General features: G+C 44.0%; 1 protein-coding gene across 1 annotated transcript in view; it reads right to left on the bottom strand.

The window, feature by feature from the left end:
- Window positions 1-24,564, bottom strand: part of STYXL1 (serine/threonine/tyrosine interacting like 1) — a 45,192-nt gene that overhangs the window by 12,251 nt on the left and 8,377 nt on the right. The window contains exons 2-8 of the mRNA XM_073573833.1: window positions 16,844-16,959; window positions 16,183-16,244; window positions 14,074-14,173; window positions 12,620-12,753; window positions 12,140-12,285; window positions 11,130-11,221; window positions 5,889-6,001 (exon numbers count right to left, since the gene is read on the bottom strand). Of these exons, the coding sequence (XP_073429934.1) occupies window positions 5,889-6,001; window positions 11,130-11,221; window positions 12,140-12,285; window positions 12,620-12,753; window positions 14,074-14,173; window positions 16,183-16,244; window positions 16,844-16,946 (750 nt within the window). The 5' untranslated portion in view covers window positions 16,947-16,959. The remainder of the gene's footprint in view (window positions 1-5,888; window positions 6,002-11,129; window positions 11,222-12,139; window positions 12,286-12,619; window positions 12,754-14,073; window positions 14,174-16,182; window positions 16,245-16,843; window positions 16,960-24,564) is intronic.

Raw genomic sequence — 24,564 nt, forward strand, 5'->3', positions numbered from 1 at the left:
TTTCTACATCAGTGTTTGGTCAGAGTGTCAGTTTCTACATCAGTGTTTGGTCAGAGTGTCAGTTTCTACATCAGTGTTTGGTCAGAGTGTCAGTTTCTACATCAGAGTTTGGTCAGAGTGTCAGTTTCTACATCAGACTTTGGTCAGAGTGTCAGTTTCTACATCAGAGTTTGGTCAGTGTGTCAGTTTCTACATCAGAGTTTGGTCAGTGTGTCAATTTCTACATCAGAGTTTGGTCAGTGTGTCAGTTTCTACATCAGAGTTTGGTCAGTGTGTCAGTTTCTACATCAGAGTTTGGTCAGAGTGTCACTTTCTACATCATAGTTTGGTCAGAGTGTCACTTTCTACATCATAGTTTGGTCAGAGTGTCAGTTTCTACATCATAGTTTGGTCAGAGTGTCAGTTTCTACATCAGAGTTTGGTCAGAGTGTCAGTTTCTACATCATAGTTTGGTCAGAGTGTCAGTTTCTACATCAGAGTTTGGTCAGAGTGTCAGTTTCTACATCAGAGTTTGGTCAGAGTGTCAGTTTCTACATCAGAGTTTGGTCAGAGTGTCAGTTTCTACATCAGTGTTTGGTCAGAGTGTCAGTTTCTACATCAGTGTTTGGTCAGAGTGTCAGTTTTTGCCATCATAGTTTGGTCAGAGTGTCAGTTTCTACATCATAGTTTGGTCAGAGTGTCAGTTTCTACATCATAGTTTGGTCAGAGTGTCAGTTTCTACATCATAGTTTGGTCAGAGTGTCAGTTTCTACATCATAGTTTGGTCAGAGTGTCAGTTTCTACATCAGTGTTTGGTCAGTGTGTCAGTTTCTACATCAGAGTTTGTTCAGAGTGTCAGTTTCTACATCAGAGTTTGGTCAGAGAGTCAGTTTCTACATCAGAGTTTGGTCAGAGTGTCAGTTTCTACATCAGAGTTTGGTCAGTGTCAGTTTCTACTTCAGAGTTTGGTCAGTGTGTCAGTTTCTACATCAGAGTTTGGTCAGAGTGTCAGTTTCTACATCAGAGTTTGGTCAGAGTGTCAGTTTCTACATCAGAGTTTGGTCAGAGTGTCAGTTTCTACATCAGAGTTTGGTCAGTGTCAGTTTCTACTTCAGAGTTTGGTCAGTGTGTCAGTTTCTACATCAGAGTTTGGTCAGAGTGTCAGTTTCTACATCAGAGTTTGGTCAGAGTGTCAGTTTCTACATCAGTGTTTGGTCAGAGTGTCAGTTTTTGCCATCAGTGTTTGGTCAGAGTGTCAGTTTCTACATCATAGTTTGGCCAGAGTGTTAGTTTCTACATCAGAGTTTGGTCAGAATGTCAGTTTCTACATCAGAGTTTGGTCAGTGTGTCAGTTTCTATATCAGAGTTTGGTCAGTGTGTCAGTTTCTACATCAGTGTTTGGTCAGAGTGTCAGTTTCTACATCAGTGTTTGGTCAGAGTGTCAGTTTTTGCCATCAGTGTTTGGTCAGAGTGTCAGTTTCTACATCATAGTTTGGTCAGAGTGTCAGTTTCTACATCATAGTTTGGTCAGAGTGTCAGTTTCTACATCATAGTTTGGTCAGAGTGTCAGTTTCTACATCATAGTTTGGTCAGAGTGTCAGTTTCTACATCATAGTTTGGTCAGAGTGTCAGTTTCTACATCATAGTTTGGTCAGAGTGTCAGTTTCTACATCAGAGTTTGGTCAGAGTGTCAGTTTCTACATCAGAGTTTGGTCAGAGTGTCAGTTTCTACATCAGAGTTTGGTCAGAGTGTCAGTTTCTACATCATAGTTTGGTCAGAGTGTCAGTTTCTACATCAGAGTTTGGTCAGAGTGTCAGTTTCTACATCAGTTTGGTCAGAGTGTCAGTTTCTACATCAGAGTTTGGTCAGAGTGTCAGTTTCTACATCAGAGTTTGGTCAGAGTGTCAGTTTCTACATCAGAGTTTGGTCAGAGTGTCAGTTTCTACAACAGAGTTTGGTCAGAGTGTCAGTTTTTGCCATCATAGTTTGGTCAGAGTGTCAGTTTCTACATCAGAGTTTGGTCAGAGTGTCAGTTTCTACATCAGAGTTTGGTCAGAGTGTCAGTTTCTACATCAGAGTTTGGTCAGAGTGTCAGTTTCTACATCATAGTTTGGTCAGAGTGTCAGTTTCTACATCAGTGTTTGGTCAGTGTGTCAGTTTCTACATCAGTGTTTGGTCAGAGTGTCAGTTTTTGCCATCATAGTTTGGTCAGAGTGTCAGTTTCTACATCATAGTTTGGTCAGAGTGTCAGTTTCTACATCAGAGTTTGGTCAGAGTGTCAGTTTCTACATCATAGTTTGGTCAGAGTGTCAGTTTCTACATCATAGTTTGGTCAGTGTGTCAGTTTCAACATCAGAGTTTGGTCAGAGTGTCAGTTTCTACATCAGAGTTTGGTCAGAGTGTCAGTTTCTACATCAGAGTTTGGTCAGTGTCAGTTTCTACTTCAGAGTTTGGTCAGTGTGTCAGTTTCTACATCAGAGTTTGGTCAGAGTGTCAGTTTCTACATCAGAGTTTGGTCAGAGTTTCAGTTTCTACATCAGAGTTTGGTCAGAGTGTCAGTTTCTACATCAGTGTTTGGTCAGTGTGTCAGTTTCTACATCAGTGTTTGGTCAGAGTGTCAGTTTTTGCCATCATAGTTTGGTCAGAGTGTCAGTTTCTACATCATAGTTTGGTCAGAGTGTCAGTTTCTACATCATAGTTTGGTCAGAGTGTCAGTTTCTACATCATAGTTTGGTCAGAGTGTCAGTTTCTACATCATAGTTTGGTCAGAGTGTCAGTTTCTACATCATAGTTTGGTCAGAGTGTCAGTTTCTACATCAGTGTTTGGTCAGTGTGTCAGTTTCTACATCAGAGTTTGGTCAGAGTGTCAGTTTCTACATCAGAGTTTGGTCAGAGTGTCAGTTTCTACATCAGAGTTTGGTCAGAGTGTCAGTTTCTACATCAGAGTTTGGTCAGAGTGTCAGTTTCTACATCAGAGTTTGGTCAGAGTGTCAGTTTCTACATCAGAGTTTGGTCAGAGTGTCAGTTTCTACATCAGAGTTTGGTCAGAGTGTCAGTTTCTACATCAGAGTTTGGTCAGAGTGTCAGTTTCTACATCAGTGTTTGGTCAGTGTGTAAGTTTCTACATCAGTGTTTGGTCAGTGTGTTAGTTTCTACATCAGTGTTTGGTCAGAGTGTCAGTTTCTACATCAGAGTTTGGTCAGTGTGTCAGTTTCTACATCAGTGTTTGGTCAGAGTGTCAGTCTCTACATCAGTGTTTGGTCAGTGTGTCAGTTTCTACATCAGAGATTGGCTAGAGTGTCAGTTTCTACATCAGTGTTTGGTCAGTGTGTCAGTTTCTACATCAGAGTTTGGTCAGAGTGTCAGTTCCTACATCAGTGTTTGGTCAGTGTGTCAGTTCCTACATCAGTGTTTGGTCAGTGTGTAAGTTCCTACATCAGTGTTTGGTCAGTGTGTAAGTTTCTACATCAGTGTTTGGTCAGAGTGTCAGTTTCTACATCAGTGTTTGGTCAGAGTGTCAGTTTCTACATCAGAGTTTGGTCAGAGTGTCAGTTTCTACATCAGAGTTTGGTCAGAGTGTCAGTTTCTACATCAGACTTTGGTCAGAGTGTCAGTTTCTACATCAGAGTTTGGTCAGTGTGTCAGTTTCTACATCAGAGTTTGGTCAGTGTGTCAGTTTCTACATCAGAGTTTGGTCAGTGTGTCAGTTTCTACATCAGAGTTTGGTCAGTGTGTCAGTTTCTACATCAGAGTTTGGTCAGAGTGTCAGTTTCTACATCAGTGTTTGACCAACATCACGAAACAATCACTGACCTCAGGGCGACCAGTCAAAGAAAACACTGCGGCAGCCGGCAAAGGCGCTCAATCAGTGAAATCCTAGGTGCAATGCTCCCTGGGAAATATGAATACGCAAATAAAGTCCGTGGAGCCTCATTTAAGAGTCTCAAACACGGGACTAGCCAGATCTTCCTCCAGGGAAGGACCCAGCCAAGGAGTGGCTCCTTTCGTAAACCACCATTACCACCATATTAAGTGGCCCTTTTAGTCAATATCCAGCTCTTTTCGAGTTTACAGATATGACAAGGGAAATACCAAGGCCAGGTATCCATCCACAGACAGCTATTTTGGGGTGTTGCCCCTCATCAGTGTGGAGTAGGATTCTGGCTAGGTGGGAGCAATGCCTAGTAGACCAACATCACGAAACCATCACTGACCTCAGGGCGACCAGTCAAAGAAAACACTGCGGCAGCCGGCAAAGGCGCTCAATCAGTGGAATCCTAGGTGCATTGCTCCCTGGGAAATACGTGTGAGGAAGGTGACTTGATGGACAGACGTGACTGGTAGTAGGAGGGGACGGTTTGTGCAAGAGAGACGAAGATTGACAGGATAGAAGGGTGACAGCTGGGAAAGGTAGATAGGAGGGTGTAGTACCAAGAAATGACCACAAGATGGCAGGGGAGAGTAGTTGAGGACTGAACATCAGCTTATGGCTCAAGAAAATGCTTAGTCATGGGGGGCGGGGAGACAGGAACCCAGGAGGGGAATTCCCCTGTGAGTGAGGGGATAAATAGGGCTGGTTGGGGTTCCAGGGAGACTAGTCCTGGGAGGAGCTCAGCAGAGGAAGACGCAGGACAGAAGACAGAGACTGCTGAGGAGCTCGACCAGGGGACTGACAGAGAAGGGACCATCAGGGGGTGGCCCCTGACCCGACGGACCGCAGGACAGACGAGGCCCCGGGGGTACCAATTGGACGACGACCTCGGGCAGGTGAAGCGCTGGCGGTAGATTGGTCTAGGACAGCCCCAGCGAAAGATCCGCGAGGGACGTTACTGCGACTGGAGCTAGGGAGCAGGTACTCGGGTCTGGAGACAGAGTGGTGTAAAGAAGCTGCGGCGCGTGTTTGGTGGTCGTCAGGAGGACGACGAATAAAATCCGGAACTGTTACAAGTGAAATCTGTCTCCGCCTTGTCCTTGAATCGCCTGGTGTCTGCGTGATCCGGACAGGGTAAGCAGTGGACCATCCCCCAATCCGCCCCCCCACCACATACGAATATGCAAATAAAGTCCGTGGAGCCTCATTTAAGAGTCTCAAACACGGGACTAGCCAGAGCTTCCTCCAGGGAAGGACCCAGCCAAGGGATGACTCCTTTCAGAAACCACCATTACCACCATATTAAGTGGCCCTTTAAGTCAATATCCAGCTCTTTACGAGTTTACAGATATGACAAGGGAAATACCAAGGCCAGGTATCCATCCACAGACAGCTGTATCGGGGTGTTGCCCCTCCAGTGTGGAGTAGGATTCTGGCTGGGTCCTTCCCTGGAGGAAGATCTGGCTAGTCCCGTGTTTGAGACTCTTAAATGAGGCTCCACGGACTTTATTTGCATATTCGTATTTCCCAGGGAGCAATGCACCTAGGATTTCACTGATTGAGCGCCTTTGCCGGCTGCCACAGTGTTTTCTTTGACTGGTCTCCCTGAGGTCAGTGATTGTTTCATGATGTTGGTCTACTAGGCAGTGTGTCAGTTTGCTGAGTTTGGTCAATGTGTCAGTTTCTACATCAGATGCATACCATTCAATCTGCAAGGATATATGGACATGTGAACAGTGTCATACACTATAATAGGCACTAGTGCTATCTGTTGGACACAATGATAGAACTGTACGAGAAACATTGTGCGACCGAGCCCTTTACTGGACTGTTACCTTCATACAGACCTCCCTGGAGCACTTTTATACCACCTGGTGATGTGGACCCCTCTGCTTATTTACATCATCAGGGAAGTAGGAATTATATTTTTCTATTTCCTGATATCTAAACCTATGGCGCATCTTATAGTAGGGAGTGTCCACAACCTAAGTTTAAATCTTATGAAGTAATCCAAATGTACAAGTGTCCGCCCATTACCTGGAGTGTGCATTGTCTGTAATGCATCACATACGCTATGACCACGGCACTGCTGCGGCTGATCCCTAACTTGGAAAAGACAAGAACTGCACAATTTGTTGCCATGTGAGAATCTAGGAAAAGAAAGAAAAGGTATTTTTCAGAAAATAAAAGACAACATACGATGGGCGTTCAATAAAGATTTCCCCTGACCCACTTCTATTTATCACAGGACGCTGAAACTGCACATGTGTAATGATATAAGTCTCTATAGGTTATGTGCTAATTTGCAGCTCAGTACTGATAACGGTCTTGATTTTACAGGTGCTGTAGTGGTGTGAGGTTTGATAATGGACCCAGTGGAATACAGAGCAGTCATCAAGTTCCTTTACTTGAAAAGCCGCACACCAAAGGAGACGTTCGATGAGATGAAAGAGGTTTATGGTGATGATTCCCCATCATATGATGTAGTTAAGAACTGGCATCATCAATTCAAATGTGGTCGGACTTCGGTGCAAACAGCTCCAATTCCAGGGCGAACCCACTCGTCTATCGATGAACACACCATCCAACAAGTGGAGGTCACCATTTTGGAAAATCGTCGCAAAACCATTCGCCACCTAGCCCAAAATGTCAAAAATTAGTGTGGGGTCCGTGGAAAAAATCATTCAAGACCATCTTCACATGCATAAGGTATCCTCTCGCTGTCTTCCCCAGCTGCTCACATCTTTCCAGAAGCAGGAACGAGTCGAATTCTCTCAGGCTCTATTGACGATGTGCCATGGAAACCAGGAGGACTTTTTCAACAGACTGATCACACAGGATGAAAACTGGTCCATCACTATGATCCTGACACTAAAGTCCAGTCTATGCAATGGAAGCATCATGACCCACTGCTTCCAAAGAAGGCACGTGCCCAACCCTTGGCAGGCAAGGTCATGATCACAGTATTTTGGGAGTAGTATTGATGGATTTCCAAGCAAAGGGTACCATGATCACTGGGGCATACTATGCTTCACTGTTGCAGAAATTACGGGAGACAATCCAAAACCAAGAGACGCGACATGCTCACCAAAGGTGTCCACCTTCTGCAAGACAATACACCAGTTCACAGCTCACATGTTGCCCAAATGGAAGCATGCTCCTGTGGCTTTGAAATTCTATTGCATCTCCCTTATTCACCCAACCTCGCACCATCGGACTTCCACCTGTTTCCAACAATGAAGTTATTTTTGAAGGAAAAGCATTTTCCAGATGATGACTCTGATTTCTGAAGTCACAATGTGGCTTTTGGAGCAACCTGTTGACTTCTACACAAGGTGTTTACAGTTGCTTAAAGAGATGGGAGAAGTGTGTGTCCCTGGGTGGCACCTATGTAGAGAAGGACTAATAACTGTGCCAAGTTTCATTGCCCGTAGTCCACAGGAAGTGGGTCAGGGGAAATCATGAATGCCCCTCGAATGCAGCACTATCCGTATTCACCACTCCAGAATTATAACATAAATTGCTTACAAAGGTTGCAAAATTTGGTTTTGACAAAATTTTAAGTTTGTAAATTACATGCATTTTTTTAGTCCGTTTCCACAGTGGAATCAAAATAAAAATAAATATGCAGGTTTTTTTTTTGTCTGTTTTTTTTTTTTTTTACATCTAAAGCAATTTTATGGGGATAATCTGCGCATAAAACTCTGCATACCCGCAAGAAAAAAATTGTTGTGGATTGCAAAAAAACACTGCAGGTCAGTTTACACTGTATAAAAAAAACAAAACACTGTGGGCATGAGACTTTTTCTTGGAACTGTAACACGCTACGCGTCTGCATAAGATTATGATTTTCTTCTAGAAGAGAAGGGTAACCAACACATAGATGTCAGATAAATCAACCTGACTGCACAATGGAGTAAAGGGAGCCTGTGATCAGGTTTTTCTATCCAACACCGTCACCAACTCGTTTTTATACAATAAAACAAATTGCTGCTTGTCCCACACAGCCCGGCACAGCTTCTGAAAAGTAAGATGAAGAGTACCTTGGCTGTGTGACTTGTGCCGAGCAGTTCAATGGACATTTCCAGAATAATCAGAATTAAATGTGAGCCTTCTAACGCCATCTGTCTGCCTTTAATTGATGCAGATGAAGTCCAATCGGTCCATTTTCCTTTTTGTAATTTTAAAATGTAAAAAAATTACAATATCTATATTTTTGCCTAAAATACAAAGGAAATGTCTCATCTTTAACGGAAATCATTCAGCTGAGGCGACGAAAACTAAATCTCCGAGCACGCCAAAATACTCAGAGGACACCCGAGCATACTCGGAAAAACCCTAGCAACGAGTATACTCGCTCATCACTACTTAGAGATCATTTCATCTTCAACTTGCCTAACTGTTCACAATAACAGTAATTTTGACCAGGGGTGCCCAAACTTTTACATGCCACTGTAGATGTCTTAGACGGGACAAACATGCTGTATTTACCTAAAGTCAGAATGGCTGAATTATCTTTTATGTAAGAGTAATTGACTCTCTGTCCAACTAGACTGATTGATGTGCATCCTGCTGCTGAGATCTCACACTGCTCAGCACAAGCTGCAGCTGTCAGTCAGACTGGCTGGGCGGACACTGAACACACACACTCAAGAGCTCACCTTCTATAGCTGGACTCATAAAATGATCATCCTAATATCAGGACTATACAGCTATTCGGACATGGATATGCAAAGCAAATATATCAGGTATGGTGGGTATAGGGGAGCGGGGTGGGGGCGTAAAGGGCAAATTTTATTGTATGCAAATTAGGTGGTGTTGGTTTTGAACAAAGGAACCTGATAACCGGCTCTATTAACACTATACACATATACTATGATGTTCTGTATGCATTTCCCCTATTACTCCCTAGTGCATGTAGTAATCGGTTGTATTCCATCATTTTTGCAGACATTCTGTCAATTGATTTTTATTCATTTCAGCAGTCAGTAAGCACATAGACCCTATCGCCATACAAAAAATACATCACAAAAGTTCGTGTCTTTATGGATATGAGAAAAAAGGTTTCGGTACTGCCAGTTGAAAAAAGAGTGATTACTCTCAGTGGGAGAAACAAAATAATAATCTTGTAGCTATGATACCTTTTAAGGACTAACAAAAACAAAATAAGTGATGTTAAAAAAGCAAGCTTTCGGGACTTCTGATCTACATCTACTGATGAAGAGACCTAAGTAGTCTCAAAAGCTTTATTATTATTTTTTATTGTTTCTCCCCAAGAAAGCAATCAAGCTTTGGGTATGTGCACACAGTGTTTTCTTCCGGTGGGTACGCCCCATACCCCGCCTGAAAAGCACCAAATAAATGCTCAAAAGAATGGCAATGTAAAAGTGACTTGTGTATATTTCCAGTCTTTTGAACTTATTTTAACTGCTTCAGCTTTCCAAAGACGTTACCCGATTCTTCAGGTATCGGCCGCTGAGAAGCTACACACTGGTTTATACAAGATAAAAAAAACTGCGGCAAAGACATTGTAAAAATTACACAGGAAATGTCCAAAAAGACAACAGCATGACATAAATAGTGGCATGTCCTAAATAGTCTTTCTCCTGAAAAACTTTTCAGATTCACATGCGTCTAAAACACATCGTGTGCACATACCTTACTATGGGCTTCTTCTCCAAAGGTTTTTGAAGATGAAAAAAAAAAATAGCTACAAACATTAAAAAACAGAGCAGGCAAAGTAATCCCCTCTCCACAGGATAAGTGATAATATCTTGATTGGTGGGGGTCCGACTGTTGGACCCAATAGGCAGAACGTGGAGCTTTTATCCCCATTAGACTGGAGCGGCATGTACGACTCGACCACTGATCCATTCATTCCCTAAGGGGCTGCACTTATTTTTTTTTCTGGAAGCCCCCAAAGAAGATGAATGGAGCTGCGGTCAGACATTCCACCTGCCGCTCCATTTTAAAATGGGGATAAGTGTCCTCTCAGGGTTAAAAGTTCCTCATTCTTCCAATTGGTGCGGTTTCCATTGGTTGGACCACACCGACTACCTATCCTGTGGAGCCTATGGATTGGTGACAACTTGTTTTAACCAAAAAACCCCTTTAATGTAAACTATCGTATTTGTACATCCCAGTTATGGGGGCGCACAGTATATGTGCAGGAGCCTCCTGTGTTTTACCGTTGATGCTCCACTATATCGGGGATAACGGTTTACAGATATTTACATATAGCTGTAGGGTGGGCCGCTAGGGTCAATTTCCCCTGTGGCCCCAGACAACTCAGTTCGACCCTGCTCTGAATGATTTTTTTATACTGTCGTGGGAACCTAGCCTTAGGGTCCTGTTACATTTAGCGATGCACCAGCGATCCCGACAACAATACGACCTGGTCAGGATCGCTGGTGCATCGCTAAATGGTCGCTAGTGAGCTGCCAACAGGCAGATTTCACCAGCGACGCAGCAGCCATAAGCGATCCGTCGGTGGTTGCTCTTACCTGTCACACCGCAGCGATGATGACGACTTACGCCTGCGTCCATGCGTCGCTAGTTGGCGCCAGCGGGACGCCAACGAGGAAAAAATGCGCTCGAAGTGCCTGGGCCAATCAGCGATATCCATCGGGGGGGCGGTCGCAGGTGCGTGTCACACAAAGTGAGATCGCTAGCGATATCGCTGTTGCATCACAAAATCGGTGACACTTTAGTGAGTTCGCTAGCGATCTCCCTATGTGTGAAAGGCCTTTTAGTGTAATTCTATGAGAGTCTTGATCTGAGGCTCCGATCTACCTTGAGAAATGACTTTCCATCCGCAGAGCAAATACTGGAGCAATCCGACCAGTCACAACTCCGGTCACATGGTGAAGAAGAGGCTTGGTGAGGAACGGCAGAAGATGGTGATAGGCAAGTGTTTTACTGCACACTGGGAACATACATAACTGATACCTAACCAGTGGTGAAATAAAAAAAATAAAACCCAGAGTGGTGCTCCTAAACATTAGTTGTTAGTTGGCCGAAATGGCAAATTTTGGCAAGATCAGCCAAATAATCTGTATTTGGGGTGTCACACCCGCTATCGATGATTTATTCCCGCATAAGATGTCTGGTAATGGCTTATTCCCCTCTCCTCATTGAAAACACATGCATGTGTATAATGAGTCCAAGAGAATAGCAGTCAAGCAAACAGCTAATGTATGTGTTTGGGCTGCCTTAGAAAAAAGGAGACTGCATTGACATACTTCATTGCTTTTTCTAGATTAACAGACCTATAAATACCTATAAATTGACAAGCACTTGGAAAGAATTGGAGAAGGTCCGAGTCGCATGAATCTGGCTCTGGAATCAGTAATACTTCACTTGGCAACAAACTGAAAAATACAAGGTTAAAGCAAATGTCGAAATAAACACAAAATGTGAATGTGAAATGGGTTGACGAGGAGAAAGCAGAGAAGACTCCATCCAGGAAAGTCCAGGGAGTGGGCTGCCCACCGAACCCCCAGCAAGACTCACGTGTGGGATCTCTTTTTTCCTCAGCTATTTTTTTATTTTCTTTTTAACTTCTTCCAAGTGCCATAACCTCTTGCTGCATACAAGCTTGTATTTGGCAAGCAAGTTGTATTTTTTATGCTACCATGAAATTCATATATTACACTAATAAACTTTATTTTTCAAGTCTGTATAATTCTGGTAATAACAAGTTTATAGATTTTTTTTTTTTATGTTTTATTGCTTAAAAAAACTCAAACCCTTAAAATAAAAAAAATAGTTTGGTTCAGGAAATTCTGAGACCTGTGACATTTACATTTTTCCATCAATGGAGCCAAGTGAGTGAGGGCTTGTTTATTGCGGGGCTCGCTGGAGTCTTTATTTGCACCATTTTGGGGGGTACAGGCCACATGTTGATAATTTACTCCATTTTTGTGTGGAGGGGGTTGAATGAAAAATAGCAAATCTGACATGTTAGTTTCCAAAGTACAAACTTTTATGGACGTTCCAAAACCAGCAATGCTTATTTTAATTTTGAGAAGGGGAACAGTAATGATTTCAACTATTAAACTAACAAATTATTTTCTGTACTTTTTTATGTTTTTTTTTTTCCTTAGTCTCACGATTGTAAATTTTGTGGCAACGCTTCACGAGAGCTCAAACTGTTCAGACACAGAGGCCTTCAATAGGCGGTGATTGGGTAAACTTGCCTTAGTGCAGTGCCCTTGCCGTTCACCAGAAGACACAGACAATGGAGCAGGCTCTCGGCCTCAGCGCTCTCTTTTTCAACTATTACTTACAGATTTGTAGACTCTAGTGAGATGTTAATGTGAGATTTGATCTTGAGATCCTTTTGTATGTGCCTGTCGTTTGCTTGTCGTAGATCACCCATGTATAACAATCCTGGGATGATTTCAATGGGGTACGGCTGAAATTCATCAATTTCCTATAGGAAATGCAAACAATATAATGTCAATTACCTAAGAGAATTCTAGATGCTAAGCACAGTTTAGAGGCAGGCAGCGCCATTCCTATATGAGGTTTCCATCCCATCCTAAACTGGTAAATCTGAAGCAGAGATGAGCTGTTCATCAGCCACCAGGAAATAAAAACAAGATTCTTTAATTACATTTACGATACTTGAACACAGGAATAACCAATATATGTAGCTCAATGTATGTCCACCTTAAGATTCAGCAAAACTGGGCAACACCTTTTAAAAATATACTGTTTTGTAATAAGTACATTGTAGGTCGTGCCTAGTACTAAAAAGCAATTACCTGCGGCATCCAAAACACTTTTTGAGACCGGAAGAAATGGTAATAGCCAGAAAATTTCTCATATCCCCCTTTCAGCACCAAAACTGGGAGATGAGTGATTTGTGCCACCACCTTGGCACATTGTATAGCTGGACCTGAGAAGAGATTTCAATGGTAAAATACTTATAGCAGATCGGTTACCAGATTTCAAAATTCAAACGGCATACTTTACAGTGGCATGTAAAAGTTTGGGCTCCCCTTGTCAAAATTGCTGTGATTGTGCACTGTTAAGCAAGTTGGAGATGAAATGATCTCTAAAAGGCCTAAAGTTAAAGATGACACATTTCCTTTGCATTTTAGACAAAATATATATATATATTTTATAATTTTTTACATTTTAAAAATTGCAAAAAGGAAAATGGGTCGATGAAAAAGTTTGGGAATCCTTGTAAATTTGTGTGCTCATAACTTTGACCAAGGTTTCAGACCTTAATTAGCCTGTTAGGGTTATGGCTTGTTTACTATCATTGTTAGGAAAGACCAGGTGATGGAAGTTTTCCAACTTTATAAAAACCCAGCCTCCTCTAACCTTGTGCCAAAAAACAGCAGCCATGGGTTCTTCTAAGCAGCTATCTGGCACTCTGAAAATGAAAACGATGAAGGCCCACAAAGCAGGAGAAGGCTATAAGAAGACAGAAAAGTGTTTTCAAATTGCCCTTTTGCCAGTTCGAAATTTGTAATTAAGAAATGGCAGTTAGCAGGAACAATGGAGGTCAAGATAAAGTCTGGAAGACCAAGCAAAATTTCAGTGAGAGGCAAATCTGAACCCTTGCTTGACTGTAATAGATTTTCAGAAAGAGTTAGCAGACTCTGGAGTTGTGGTACTCGTACATTGTTCTACTGTTAAGAGAAACCTGCACAAATATGGCCTTCATGGAAGAGTCATCAGAAGAAAACCTCTTCTGCATCCTCACTATAAAATTATGCATCATAAGTATGCAAGAGAAAATGTAAACAAGCCTGATGCATTCTGGAAACAAGTCCTGTGAACCGATGAAATTAAAATAGAACTCTTTGGCCACAATGATCAAAGGTGTGTGTGGAGAAAAAAAAGGACAAAGAATTTCAGGAAATGAACATCTCGCCAATCAATGAGCATGGGAGTGGATCAATCATGTAATAGATCTCTTAGACCTGATGAGGATGGTGTATTTACTTTAGAAATACATGCAAGAATGGCTGTTAAGTGCTGATAATAAAATGAGCCCAGCTCAATACTAATTTTAATATGAAACGGGAAAACTTACACCAAGGATTATATACCCACTCGGATATGGACTGTCATACACCAGACCCATCAGGTCCAAGAGATCTATTTAATAATGAAAGTCATTTTGAATTGTGAAATTTTGTGACAGACTCTCTTTTACTCCATTGCTGCTATTTTATAGAAATTCTAAACATGAATCTCTTACCTTCACCATCCAAAGAATCAGTTTGACTATCATATACTACACAGTACTTCATACATTCCAACTCTATAGACTCTGGTAACATGAAACCCTTGTCTTCATTCTAAAGAAAGGAAAATAAAAGATAACATGGAGCCTCAATGATATTACATGCAGGCCAATCTGGCTCTGTACATAGCAAATACATGATATGTCCGTGAGCATAAGGGCTAACTTCTTACTTCTTATAGCTGAATAGGAGAAGCCATACTGAAAAGTTCAAATTAAGTGCAGCTTTATACATGTCCTCTGGATATCTTCTGTATCAGCTGTAAGTACACTTTACTATAGATTACAGCACAAGAGGCAAAATGTGAATTATAGGGGAAATGTAATCTTTATTTTATGAAAAGCAATAATAAAGAAAATTAATAGAGATTAATGTCTACAACAGAATTCATATATTCAATATTCATATATACAGTTTAAACCAGAAGTTTACATACACTACATAAAAAGACAAATATATATATACATGCACACACACACTGAAATGAAATCAGAATAAACCTTTCCTGTTTTAGGTCAATTAGGATTACCATAATTATTAATATTTGCCAAATGTCAGAATAATAGAGAGATAGAGAATGTTTTAAGGCATTTTTATCACTTACTGCAAAGTCAAAAGTTACATACACTAAGATTACTATGCCTTTAAATAATTCTGGACTGCCCATACGATTATGTCATGTGTTTGGAAGCTTCTGAGTTAATTAGAGACACACCTGTGGATGTATTTTAATGCACACCTGAAACACACTGCTTCTTTGTGTAGCTTCATGGGAAAGTCTCAAGAAATCAGCCAAGATATCAGGAAGAGAATTGTGGACTTGCACAAGTCTGGCTCATCCTTGGGTACAATTTCAAGATACCTGAAGGCGCCTCTTTCATCTGTACAAACAATTATATGCAAGTGCAAACAAGATGGTAATGTAATGTCCAGCCATCATACCACTCAGTAAGGAGACGGGTTCTGTGTCCCAGAGATGAACGTGCTTTGGTCTGAAATGTGCATATCAACCTTAGGAAGCTGGTAAGATTGTGTCAATATCTACATTGAAACAAGTACTGTATCAATATGGGCTGAAAGGCCACTCTGCCAGGAAGAAACCAGTACTCCAAAAGAAACATAAAAAACAAGACTAATGCTTGCAAATGCACACAGGAACAAAGACCTTAATTTTTGGAGCCATATCCTGTGGTCTGATGAAACTAAAATTGAACTTTTTGGGCATAATGACCATCGTTACGTTTGCAGGAAAAAGGGAGAAACTTGGAAGCCTAAGAACACCATCCCAACTGTGAAACACGGGGATGGCAGAATCACATTGTTGGGGTTGTTTTGCTGCAGGAAGAACTGGTGCACTTCACAAAATAGATGGCATCATGAAAAAAGAAGATTATGTGGCAATCCTAAAGCAGCATCTCAAGACATCAGCCATGAAGTTAAAGCTTGGGAGGAAATGGGTCTTCCAAATGGACAAAGACCTGGAGCATACTGCCAAAATGGTAACAAAGTGGCTTACGGATAACAATGTCAATGTTTTGGCCATCACAAAGCCCTGATCTCAATCTTATTGAAAATGTATGGGCAAAGCTGAATATGCAGGTGCAAGCAAGGTGACCTACAAACCTGGATCAGTTACACCAGTTTTGTCAGGAGAAATGGGCCCAAATTCTGACCAACTATTGTGAGAAGCTTGTGGAAAGACATCCTAAACGTTTGACCCAAATTATTCAGTTTAAGGGCAATGGTACGAAATACTAATGAAATGTATATAAACTTTTGACTTTGCAGTAATAAAAATGCCTTAAAACATGGTCTCTCTCATTTTTCTGGCATTTGGCAAATATTAATAATTATGGTAATCCTAATTGACCTAAAACGGGAAAGGTTTATTCTGATTTCATGTCAGATATTGAGAAAAACATGCATCTGTGTCTTTTTATATAGTGTATGTAAACTTCTGGTTTCATCTGTATATCCATGTAACTAGGCTGATGTTGTACCCTACAGTACAGGGAGGACAGCTGTACATGGGCATTCTGCCTCATCGCACCGTATAACAGTACCTGCTTAGCTCTCCTTGCGGTAATAATGTGACTCTCATTGTACTCTCTCTTTGAACGTGCATCTAGAAGGTGAAAAGAAATGACTATTGAGAAAGATTACTGAAACGGGATGTGCTGCCACAACATGCACGAAGTATGGGGACTGAACAATCTAAAATAGAAGCAGCAACATAGGCAAGTATAAAGACAATGACCAAATTGTGATAACTGGATGAGTGAATCAGAGTATCTCCAAAAAGGCAGGTGCTGTGGTGTGTTCCCATATACAGTGGTCTGTACCTACCAAATGTGGTCCAAGGAACGGCACCCAGGGAGAGCTTTTATGGACATTCAAGTCTCATTGTATATTGAGAATATAAACCAAATAACAGGGAAAAATCCTACAATGCTGGAGGACAGGGCCGGTGTAATATCCAATTTTGCTTGATAAAGGGATATTTTTAAGCCAAAAACTTGAACCATTTTTAGAAAGTGGATATGCTGGTGGCATTTGTTGGTTTTTGTGGACTAGCCAAATCTGATGTGTGTTACATACCAGGGGGAATAGAAAGGACCTATTTGTGCTGCTGACATATGCTGCAATTAGAAGCTGATATTGGGCAATCGGCCTTATATATTCCATCCTTCCGTATGCCTCGCTATGAAGGTTTCCACTACTTACCCAGAAGACATAAATAATTTGGTTCGGCAAGCCTGGAGAATTTAGTAGACTGGTTCAGTATGTTGTAGAGTTCTGTCTCTGTACATAATGCCAACTCAGCCATGTTTCTAGGAAAACTAAAAAGAAAAAAAGGCATTATTTTTATTTCTACCTCTAACTCTTAAAACATTACAAAAGGAATTGTCCCACATCCAAAACTTATTACCTATCCACGGAAGAAGTGGCAAGAGTCTGATCACTGAAGTTCCCATAGCTTAGAAAGCCACCATTCACAATCATGGGTGCCCCGTTTGCCTGGAGCGATGATGCATGCTGCTGTTTCATTTAAACTAAGCAAATGCCCTCCAGAAAGTAAACAGCAAGGCTATGTACACACGTGTGGAATTGCCGCGGAAATTTCCACGGCAATTCCGCAACTCCCTGCCGCGGGAAATTCGCGGGAAATCCGCATGTGGAATTCCCGCGAAAAACTAGCATTTTACAAGCGTAATTAGCTTGCAGAATGCTAGCGTTTTCCAAGTGATCTGTAGCATCACTTGGAAAACTGATTGACAGGTTGGTCACACTTGTCAAACATAGTGCATGACTAGTGTGACCAACTTTTTACTATTGATGCTGCCTATGCAACATCAGTAGTAAAAGATAGGATGTTAAAAATAATAAAAAAAAATAAATAATGTTATTCTCACCTTCTGATGGCCCCCGATCTGCTCTGCGGCACTCCCGGCATCTTCCGGTCCCAGTAATGCTTTGCGCGAAGGACCTGCGATGACGTCACGCTCTCGAGAGCGCGACGTCATCGCGGTCATTCGCGCACAGCATTACTCAGACCGGAAGATGCCGGGAGCGTGGTGAGAGGCAGGAAGGACTCCGGTGGCCATCGGAAGGTGAGAATAATAATATTTTTATTCTATTTTTTACAGGATTATGGTACCCAGGGCCTGGAGGAGAGTCTCTCCTCCTCCAGACCCTGGGTTCCATCCGCACATGAAGCGCTCACTTCACGTATGGTGGGCATAGCCACAGGCGAAAAATGAGCGTTTCAATGCAATCCTATGGGTGCGGAATCCCCGCGATTCCGCAAAAAGAATGAGCATGCTGCGGAATTTTTCGCTATGCGATTCTGCAGCGGAAAAATCTGCAGCATTAGCACAGCTTTGCGGAATCCCGTAGGATTGCATGGGATGCGGTTTTTTGCGTTTTCGCGAGTAAAAAAACGCAGCGAAAATTTTTAAAAAAATGCTACGTGTGAACACAGCCCAATAGTGCTTGAAAATAATAGAGGCTGCTTAGTGAACATCATTTTGATTAAAAAAATGTAATAGCTATCCCACCACGTCACGGTGACCCTATTCGGGACGGTCCTAACCTCTAGTATTAAAACCATACCGTTTGTCAAGTGACATACATGTGAATAAGGGCTGAGAAGGACTAAAACCTGGCTAATGGACACCCAGCCATGAATGTAATGTCCAGATCAAAGAAAGGAGGGGCTACTCCATTATCTGCACAGAATGGAAAAAAAACTGAAACAAAAACGGAAAGAGAGTCCTTCTCAGCCCTTAGCCACATGTACATCACTTGTCAAATGGTAAGGTTTCAATACTAGAAGTTAGAACCATCCTGTCACGTTTCCGCCAGACTTAGGGCCTGCTGTTCCGGTCGCGGCCTCTAGGAGGCGCCGGACCGCCACTTTATCGTCAGACTCAGGGACGGCTGTTCCTGCCTCGGCCACTGGACAGGGCCGTGGTTCTGTCACATCAGGCTCAGAGCCTACTGTCCCGGCTTTAGCCTCTAGGAGGCGCCGGTCTGTCACGTCGCCGTTAAATTCTGGGTCTGCTGCTCCTGTCGCGGTCACTAGGAGGCGCCATGGCTCGCCCGGGAGTTTTGGTGCTGACAGAGTAAGGGCACCTGCGCAGGCATCTGGTGGGCGCAGGCTCCACCCCTCTGTCAGTCATCAAGAGGTTACTGCATCTCCATCTGGCCTGGTCCTGGGGGCGGTACTGATGACATCATCAGTCCAGGAACCTATGAGGGGTGACCTGATCCCTGAAATACCTTGGGACTGGTCTTGCAAGCCGCCGGATATATTCTTGGTTCCCCTGTGTGTTACTGTGTGAATTGCTTTCTGACTGACTGACTTTGGCCTGGACTTCTGACTCTCCTTCTGCCTAACGATTCTGTACCTCTGCGACTCTCCTGGTTTATGACTTTCGGCCTGGACTTCTGACTCTCCTTCTGCCTAACGATTCTGTACCTCTGCGACTCTCCTGGTTTATGACTTTCGGCCTGGACTTCTGACTCTCCTTCTGCCTAACGATTCTGTACCTCTGCGACTCTCCTGGTTTATGACTTTCGGCCTGGACTTCTGACTCTCCTTCTGCCTAACGATTCTGTACCTCTGCGACTCTCCTGGTTTATGACTTTCGGCCTGGACTTCTGACTCTCCTTCTGCCTAACGATTCTGTACCTCTGCTACTCTCCTGGTTTATGACTCTCGGCCTGAATCTGACTCTGCTTCTGCCTAACGATTCTGTACCTCTGCTACTCTCCTGGTTTATGACTCTCGGCCTGAATCTGACTCTGCTTCTGCCTAACGATTCTGTACCTCTGCTACTCTCCTGGTTTATGACTTTCGGCCTGGACTTCTGACTCTCCTTCTGCCTAACGATTCTGTACCTCTGCGACTCTCCTGGTTTATGACTTTCGGCCTGGACTTCTGACTCTCCTTCTGCCTAACGATTCTGTACCTCTGCGACTCTCCTGGTTTATGACTTTGGCCTGGACTTCTGACTCTCCTTCTGCCTAACGATTCTGTACCTCTGCTACTCTCCTGGTTTATGACTCTCGGCCTGAATCTGACTCTGCTTCTGCCTAACGATTCTGTACCTCTGCTACTCTCCTGGTTTATGACTCTCGGCCTGAATCTGACTCTGCTTCTGCCTAACGATTCTGTACCTCTGCTACTCTCCTGGTTTATGACTCTCGGCCTGAATCTGACTCTGCTTCTGTCTACCGTTTTTGTACCATTGCTGCCCGACTGGTTTAGACTCGCATATCTCCACGTTTGTGTCCTGTATTGGAACACCTTTCTGGCGACCGTCCTGCTCTGGTCACTGCTCCTATTCAGACAGCGCCTCCTGGGCTCTGCTATAAATCCAGATCCCTGTATAGGGGTAAAGGGTATCAGTGTTTCTCGGGGTGTTGCCTGACTGCAGCCCAGACCCGCAGGCGGACGTCACATTATATCCGGCCATATAAAAAAAACCTGCTTCTTGTGTATATATCCAGCATATACAAAAGCAGTCTCCCTGAACTTTTTTTTTTTTTTTTTTCTCTCCCTTCTTCTGATTGAGCTGATTTCTGGCCTAAACACCTGGTTCAGTGCACAGCCTGAAGGAGCACTTTCATCTTCCTGCACCAGTATGCTGCAGTCTGGAGCCTTCAGAGAGAGAGCTGAGCGTCAGAGATCCATACTACTGAGACATCGGCCTCTGGGCAACTCTGGCTATGGTTGCCCAGGGGCACAGGTATTGCCCGCAGATGCGGCTAAAGTTTTATTGCCTATTGCCCTTTCTTTTGGTCAGAAATCTCAGTGTGTGAACGCATATGTGGATTGTGGATCTGAAGGGAATTTTATGGATTCTTTGGTTGCTAAAAGTCTCGGTGTACCCCTATTAAGACTTAATGCCCCTATAAAAACTACGGCTATTAATGGCACATCTATTGTCCAGGAGGGGGTTAAATTTGTTACTGACAAAATCACTATGTCGGTGGGAGCATTGCATACCGAGGTTATGTCATTTTTTGTGATGGATAATTTGTCTGCTGCAGTCATTTGGGGATGCCATGGCTACGCCAGCATAATCCAGTCATCGACTGGCACCTAGGCGATGTTATACGCTGGAGTTCACACTGTCAGGAAAACTGCATGTCGCTAACAGTAAACCAAGTTAAAGTTAAACCCCTCCACATACCGTTTGCCTTCAGAGATTTTGAGGATGTCTTTTCTATTGCAAAATCTGAAAAGCTACCCCCTCACAGAAAGTATGATTGCCCTATAGATCTGATTCCAGATGCCCGTCTCCCAAAAGGGAAAATATTTAATCTCTCAGGTCCAGAGCGTCAGGCTATGAACGAGTATATAGCTGATAGCTTAAAAAAGGGGTTTATTAGACCGTCCATTTCACCAGTTGGAGCTGGCTTCTTCTTTGTAGAAAAGAAAGATGGTGGTCTCAGACCCTGCATTGACTACCGGGAATTGAATGCAATCACTATAAAGAACCAGTACCCGGTTCCACTCATCCCTGATCTTTTTAATCAGCTAATGGGAGCCCGTTGGTTTACTAAACTGGACCTCCGGGGGGCATACAATCTAGTCCGCATAAGAGACGGGGATGAGTGGAAAACAGCCTTTAATACCCCTCTTGGCCACTTTGAGTACCTGGTAATGCCCTTCGGACTCAGTAACGCACCTGCCGTGTTCCAGCACTTTGTAAATGAAATTTTCAGGGACATTTGTGGGGTGTATGTCGTCGTGTATTTAGATGACATTTTGATTTATTCTGCTGACCCTGTGACACATGCTCAGCACGTTCGCTCTGCACTGCAGAGACTGCGAGAACACTCCCTGTTTGCTAAACTGGAGAAATGTGGTTTTTTTGCGGAGGAGGTACAATTTTTAGGATATGTGGTTTCAAGCACAGGCTTCCGTATGGATCCTGCCAAGATCCAACCTATTAAAACTTGGGTGCAACCCAAGTCGCTAAAAGCGCTGCAGCGATTTTTAGGGTTTGCAAATTATTACCGAAAATTCATCAGGGGTTTCTCTGAAATTGCTAAACCACTCACGGATTTGACCCGAAAAGGGGCAGACGTGGCCAATTGGAACCCTGAGGCAATTCAGGCTTTTGCTACGTTAAAAGAGTGCTTTGTAGCCAACCCAGTTTTGGTTCAGCCTGATCTGGACCGCCCGTTTATTGTAGAGGTGGACGCCTCTGAGGTCGGAGTGGGAGCAGTGCTGTCGCAAGGCACTGCATCACTCACTCAGCTTCGCCCATGTGCCTTTTTCTCCCGCAAATTCTCTGCCACTGAGAAGAATTACGATATAGGTAATCGGGAGTTATTGGCGATCAAATGGGCCTTCAAGGAATGGCGCCACTTCCTCGAAGGCGCCAAACATAAGATCACTGTGATTACAGATCACAAGAATCTGACTTACCTGGAGTCAGCAAAAAGATTAAATCCTAGACAAGCGAGGTGGGCCTTGTTCTTCTCTAGGTTTGATTTCTTAATAACCTTTCGTCCTGGTACCAAAAATGTGAGGGCTGATGCTCTCTCTCGAAGTTTCTGCCCCTCACAGGCTGAGGACTCGGAGCCAGTTCCAATACTGGCCAATGGTATTGTTGTGTCGGCGGGTGTCTCTGGACCTTCTGGAGGAGATCCGTAGGTCCCCAGAACCAGCCCCTGACTCGACGCCCCCCCAGAAATTGTTTGTTCCAGCGCCGTTTCGCCTACAAGTTCTGAAGGAGTCGCACGACTCCGTCCTGGCAGGCCGTCCTGGGGTCAATAATACCGCCAGACTTGTGACTAGGAGTTTTTGGTGGCCAACGGTAGTTAAGGACTGCAAGGATTATGTACTAGCTTGTGAAATCTGTGCTCGCTCCAAGTCCCCTCACAATCGGCCTGCCGGCTGGCTCCAGTCCTTGCCCGCTCCAGAGAGTCCATGGACCCATATCTCCATGGACTTCATTACTGACCTACCACCCTCAGAGGGGAAGACATGTATCTGGGTGGTGGTGGACAGGTTCAGTAAGCAATGTAATTTTGTTCCCCTCTCTGGATTACCTAATTCAGAAACTCTGAGTAAGTTGTTTATTGTTCATGTAATAAGGCTGCATGGCGCTCCAGAGAATATCGTGTCCGACCGAGGTACCCAGTTTGTTTCCAAATTCTGGAGAGCATTCTGCAAACGTATTGGTATTGAATTATCCTTCTCCTCCGCTTACCACCCTGAGACCAATGGTCAAACGGAGCGTACCAACCAGGCTCTAGAGCAATATCTTCGCTGCTATGTCTCGGAACATCAGTCTGATTGGGCGGAACATCTCCCATTAGCTGAGTTCGCTCTAAATAACCAGTACCAGGAATCTATCAAAACCACCCCGTTCTTCTGCAATCATGGTTTGCACCCACGTTTTGGTTCATTTTCGGCCAAGATGTCGGAGCTTCCGGGAGTAGAGAATTCCATACGTCACTTAAGGACAATCTGGTCGGTGGTGAACACAAACTTGAAAGGGTCCCAGGTCAGGCAGGCTTCGGCCGCAAATAAACGGAGGTCCACGGGGCCGCACCTAGGAGTTGGGGACAAAGTTTGGCTGTCTACCAGAAACATTAAGCTTAAGGTGCCATCTGCCAAACTGGGGCCCAGGTTTATTGGTCCCTACGAGATATTAGAAGTAATTAACCCGGTAGCCTTTCGTTTAAGGCTCCCTCAGTCTTTTAAAATTCCTAATGTTTTCCACAAATCCCTTCTCAAGGTGTACCGCTCCCCAATTCATCCCGTCCAGTCCCCTCCTCCTCCAGTTTTGGTCAAGGGTGCCTTGGAGTACGAAGTCCAGGGCATCCTTGATTCCCGTTTAGTGAGAAAGTCTGTGCAATATTTAGTTCATTGGAAAGGCTATGGCCCGAGGTCCTGGGTCCCCACTAGTGACATTCATGCCAAGGGGTTGATTAGAAGGTTTCACCTCCTTCACCCTGATAAACCGGGTTTTGAGGGTCCGGAGGCCCCTCTTGGAGGGGGGGGGTACTGTCACGTTTCCGCCAGACTTAGGGCCTGCTGTTCCGGTCGCGGCCTCTAGGAGGCGCCGGACCGCCACTTTATCGTCAGACTCAGGGACGGCTGTTCCTGCCTCGGCCACTGGACAGGGCCGTGGTTCTGTCACGTCAGGCTCAGAGCCTACTGTCCCGGCTTTAGCCTCTAGGAGGCGCCGGTCTGTCACGTCGCCGTTAAATTCTGGGTCTGCTGCTCCTGTCGCGGTCACTAGGAGACGCCATGGCTCGCCCGGGAGTTATGGTGCTGACAGAGTAAGGGCACCTGCGCAGGCATCTGGTGGGCGCAGGCTCCACCCCTCTGTCAGTCATCAAGAGGTTACTGCATCTCCATCTGGCCTGGTCCTGGGGGCGGTACTGATGACATCATCAGTCCAGGAACCTATGAGGGGTGACCTGATCCCTGAAATACCTTGGGACTGGTCTTGCAAGCCGCCGGATATATTCTTGGTTCCCCTGTGTGTTACTGTGTGAATTGCTTTCTGACTGACTGACTTTGGCCTGGACTTCTGACTCTCCTTCTGCCTAACGATTCTGTACCTCTGCGACTCTCCTGGTTTATGACTTTCGGCCTGAATCTGACTCTGCTTCTGCCTAACGATTCTGTACCTCTGCTACTCTCCTGGTTTATGACTCTCGGCCTGAATCTGACTCTGCTTCTGCCTAACGATTCTGTACCTCTGCTACTCTCCTGGTTTATGACTCTCGGCCTGAATCTGACTCTGCTTCTGTCTACCATTTTTGTACCATTGCTGCCCGACTGGTTTAGACTCGCATATCTCCACGTTTGTGTCCTGTATTGGAACACCTTTCTGGCGACCGTCCTGCTCTGGTCACTGCTCCTATTCAGACAGCGCCTCCTCGGCTCTGCTATAAATCCAGATCCCTGT

Source organism: Dendrobates tinctorius, unplaced genomic scaffold, assembly GCF_039654945.1.
Source record: "Dendrobates tinctorius isolate UK_male_01 unplaced genomic scaffold, ASM3965494v1 ptg000007l, whole genome shotgun sequence".
Lineage (NCBI taxonomy): Eukaryota > Metazoa > Chordata > Amphibia > Anura > Dendrobatidae > Dendrobates > Dendrobates tinctorius.